Source organism: Arachis ipaensis, chromosome B4, assembly GCF_059453495.1.
Source record: "Arachis ipaensis isolate K30076 ecotype BB chromosome B4, ASM5945349v1, whole genome shotgun sequence".
NCBI classification, from domain to species: Eukaryota; Viridiplantae; Streptophyta; class Magnoliopsida; order Fabales; family Fabaceae; genus Arachis; species Arachis ipaensis.
In genome coordinates this window covers 140785921-140790233 of record NC_142439.1, presented here as the reverse complement: position 1 = coordinate 140790233, position 4313 = coordinate 140785921, and the positions used below count along the sequence as shown (strand labels likewise).

Here is a 4313-nt window from a genome sequence, read left to right as displayed (position 1 = left end):
ACTTCTTATTTGTTGTAGAGTCTTGAGTAGCTTGGGCCCTATCCACATCAAATCAATTAAGCTGTAGACATACTTTATAAATTTTAAAACACACGTATTCATTGAAGAATAATATAATATTTTAAGTATTTGAAGAAAAGAAAGAAAAAGAAAAGGTAAAAGAATATAGTCTTGTTTCTTTTACTTAATATTCTTTCAGGTTGTTGGAGCAATGAGATCGTTGGAGTTTATTAATTATTTAAATGTTAGTAGTGCTTAAATTAACTAATCCTATTATTACATAGGTTACATACTTATCCAGAATTCTCTATAATTAGTAGGGTCTATTCGGCACAAAATTAGTTATGGGCCTTTATTTAATAATTTAAATTAAAAAAATAAATTTATAAAATATAATATTTAGAAATTTTATAAATAAAAATAAAAAATAACATGAACGTTTGCATTGTTGACATACATTATTCAAGTTCAAAAGAAAACTTTGTATAAGAAACATGTTAAACATAAAATCATCATTCATGTGATCTACCTATATATATAGAGAGACCTAAACTATTCATGAATTCCTAGAGTAGAGGATATTGAGTGTCTCATTATTATATAAATCGTTGTGAAAGATGTAATTTTTGTAGGGTCAGCAGTATGGTGACTAGAAAATAAATGACCTCAGTTTAATTCTCATCATTAAAATAAAAAAATAAATAACATGTGGAGAACTTATCTAAAGATATCATTTATCATTTAAAGAAAAAAAGAGATAGGTGAACGTGATTTGACCACAACCAAAGATTCAAATTCTTATAAATATTTTCTATATAACCAAATTAATTTTATTAAATTTGTTTTAGTGATGTGTCAAGCATGTGCGCATTTAAATAAGGAAAAATATAGGAAAATAATGAGAATATTAAACAAATGTGAACAATAAATATGTTGAATATTCAATTCAATAGGTATGCAGATGATTATGTTGATTATTTTTAATTGGATGGTTATTCCTTTTGATTCAATTTACTCATGCAGAGTTAACAATGGCTAGTTGTTTAATTCATTAAGTGTGTGAATATTTATCATAATGTTAAGATTTAAGAAGTAATTTGAGATGGAGTATTTTTTTACTTTATTGGGTCCATTTTAGAGTCTATTATTCACATTATTTACAAAAGTTATTATCTACCTAACAAAACCGTTTAAATAAACATCTTATATAAAAAAAATGTTGTTACAAATATTATTCAATAAGAAAAAGTCTAGGAGACAGCAACTTTATTAAATTCTGGTCAGCATGTAACCAGCAAAGAAAAGTGAATCATTGAATGAAATCTCACACCAATTTTACACCATTAAAACCATCATTGATAACTATTTGATAGCTACAAATCACAAAAATTACTGGCCATAGCATTCCATGTTAATTAAATAGGCGTGGAATTGAGTAATGAAACATTATTAGCAGGTGCAAACGTCACTCACAAAAATGATGAATGATGAAAATAAATCACGCTACAAAGCTGGAAAAGGTGTATGAACAAAGCATAAAGAATCATATGAAAATGGCCCAGCCATAATATAAATATATATTGAGTTTTGTAGGGCAATAACACCTGCAAAAGAGTTTGGCCCACTCACATGGAAACTACCTAGCTATATGAGTTTTGTCCTCCCATAATAAAATATGAGAAAGTTTAGACACCAGCAACTTTTATATTTTGTGGCTAGTACTTAATTATTAAAAGAAAAATAAGTAATCTTTCATTATTGGATGTTAATCTCATATCATTAAAAACACTATTGATAACTAATTAATGGTTACAAAACACAAAAATTACTGCCCCTAACACTCTTCATAAAATATTTATCAAATAATAATAATGTCAAAACATATATTATTTATGACCACATTTACACCAAAATTAAAGTAATTAAACCTCACAATTTTAAATCTATTTCCCTTATTTTTGTCCAGTTTTAAATCCAACGTTACACATAAAAACTGATAAATTGCGACAATTCTGAAAGATCTAGCAGCAGTTTTAAACCGACACGAAATAATTTCGTGGCAATTCATCACCAGCTATTAGATAGGACGCTGCTAAATAATCTCAAGGAAATAAGTCAAATAACCATAACCAAAGTTACATGCTGTATTGATGTGTTCTTAGGAATATCCTCAATTCAAACCATAACTAGTGTTAAATTATTTTTTGGGTAATTTCAAAGCCAATACTCAACCGCCACAAAATAAAGGGAATTGAGAATAGAGAAGCAAGAGTTATGGTCAAAGCATAAGACAAGAGTTGAGGTAACAATTAGTATCATCATAATCATGAAAACTTCATTATATATTCCCCAAAAACACGGCAACATGCTGCTACATAAATGTTACCTACATGCATATGCATTGTTTCTTCCTACTTTCCTTTACACTTATTAGCTTCCATCATTCTATGATCCAGTAAAATTAAAATTTTTTATTATTCTGAAAATTATATAAGTTCCCATTTCGTGTTAAATTAGATTCTTATAATTTAAAATTTTTTTTATTAAATCTTTAAATTGTTAAAAAATTATAATTAAATATTTCTTTCCTTATTAATAGAGCGAGGTTGGATAATTAATTATTTATTGACAGTTACCTTTTGCTTGTATTATCATCAACAATAATTACACCAAATTAAAAAAACAAAAATAATATCTTTAGACTTAAAATGTGAATTGTGCATAAATTTTTTTCTTTTATATTAAAATTATATATTTATTCAAAAAAAAAATCAAAAGTAATACGACTCAAACTTTTAAACTTCAATGGTCGAAACTCTTCTACTATATCATAAAATTATTTATCCCAAAAATTTAAATTATTATATAAAAACATATAAATAGAAATATATTAATCATCCTCATCAATTCATTAAGCCATTGATCAGGAATAATTTAATTTCCTCCTACATAAACTTTGGCTTGGCTCTTATTTTTGGCTAGTTGATTTAGTAAATGAGTTAAGTTCCTCTTTCTCTTTGACCCTGCAAGTGATGATGATGATGATGATGATGAAGAATCTGAGAAATTCTCCTTACAAGTTGTGATCTTTATGATTGGCTCTATTATTTCTAAGGATACATTTTCAGAATCAGAGCCAAAAAGATTAGGAAAATTGAGCTTAGCTTTTTGACCACGCAATTTAAAAGCAGCTCTATCATATGCCAAAGCAGCTTCTTCTTCCTTCTCATAAGTTCCAAGCCAAACCCTAGCTCCGTTCTTCTTCGGATCCCTTATCTCCGCGGCGAACTTCCCCCACGGCCGCCGCCTCACGCCTCTATAACGCTTCCATGTTGGAGGCGCATGTTCATTTTCATTTGTATCTCTTTCTTGTTCTTGAAGTATATCGGATTTAGGGTTTGGTAAGGGGTTGTGCGAGGGAGATTGGAGGGTATTATGGTCAAAAAGGTCAACCGTGTTGTTGGAATCATGTCCAAGAAGGTATTCTTGAACAGATTCTAGAAATTCATAATCGGAATCCATGGTGGTGGTGAAGTGTTTTGGAGTTAAATTAGCTAATAAACTTTGCTATAGACGAAGTATTATTACAACTATATTCTATTATTTATATTTATAGGCACCGAACTTTGATAATGAAATTATTGTATTTCTAAACATACGAAGTATTCATGGTACAACGTGATGATATTCCTAATAATAAAATAGGAAAAGTATTGGAAATGTGTACAATGGAGATTTAGGGATATTCAATTCAGTATTAGAGATATAATAATTAGTGTTATCTTTTTTCATTAGCAGAAACTTTTGGAATGAGTGGTATCAAAGCTCTAGATCCGAAAGATCAAGAGTTTGATCATTAGTGAGTTCCAAAATTAGCTTAAGCTTTTAAGATGAGATGTTTATTATTCTTAGTACCCAAATGATTATTCTAAATAATATGGGTGATGTTTATTTTTTAACTCATATAATCTATTGTACACATTGTATAAATATTTCATTAACTCTCTAGTTGGACTCAATAAAATATTATTTTCCCGTTGTTTCCTATGAAAGTTCACAATTTATTTTTGAAGTGGCCCATGGAATAATAATAATAATTATTATGGAGGACTCACTATTTGTCGTCACGTGTGCATGATTTGTTCAATTTGAATTTTGAACAACAGAAATATGTCATTTTCACGATAACCTATTAACTTCAAATATCTCAAAATAAAAATTTGAATTATGATTGATCGATCTCTTTTTTGTGTAAACTTTCTTTCTTTAATTTTAAAACTTCAATATATTCTTAGCGAAAATATTTGAATGAA

The 4313-nt window shown here is 28.2% G+C and overlaps 1 protein-coding gene across 1 annotated transcript; it reads right to left on the bottom strand.

The window, feature by feature from the left end:
- Window positions 1-2814: 2814 nt before the first annotated feature.
- Window positions 2815-3608, bottom strand: LOC107638119 (uncharacterized). The gene has a single exon (XM_016341289.3). It carries the CDS (start codon window positions 3520-3522, stop codon window positions 2935-2937), a length of 588 nt encoding a protein of 195 aa, XP_016196775.1. The 5' UTR covers window positions 3523-3608; the 3' UTR covers window positions 2815-2934.
- Window positions 3609-4313: the final 705 nt, after the last annotated feature.

What these genes read in the sequence shown, in the direction of transcription:
- LOC107638119 (XM_016341289.3), bottom strand. Translation starts at nt 3,522, where the DNA reads ATGGATTCCGATTATGAATTTCTAGAATCTGTTCAAGAATACCTTCTT.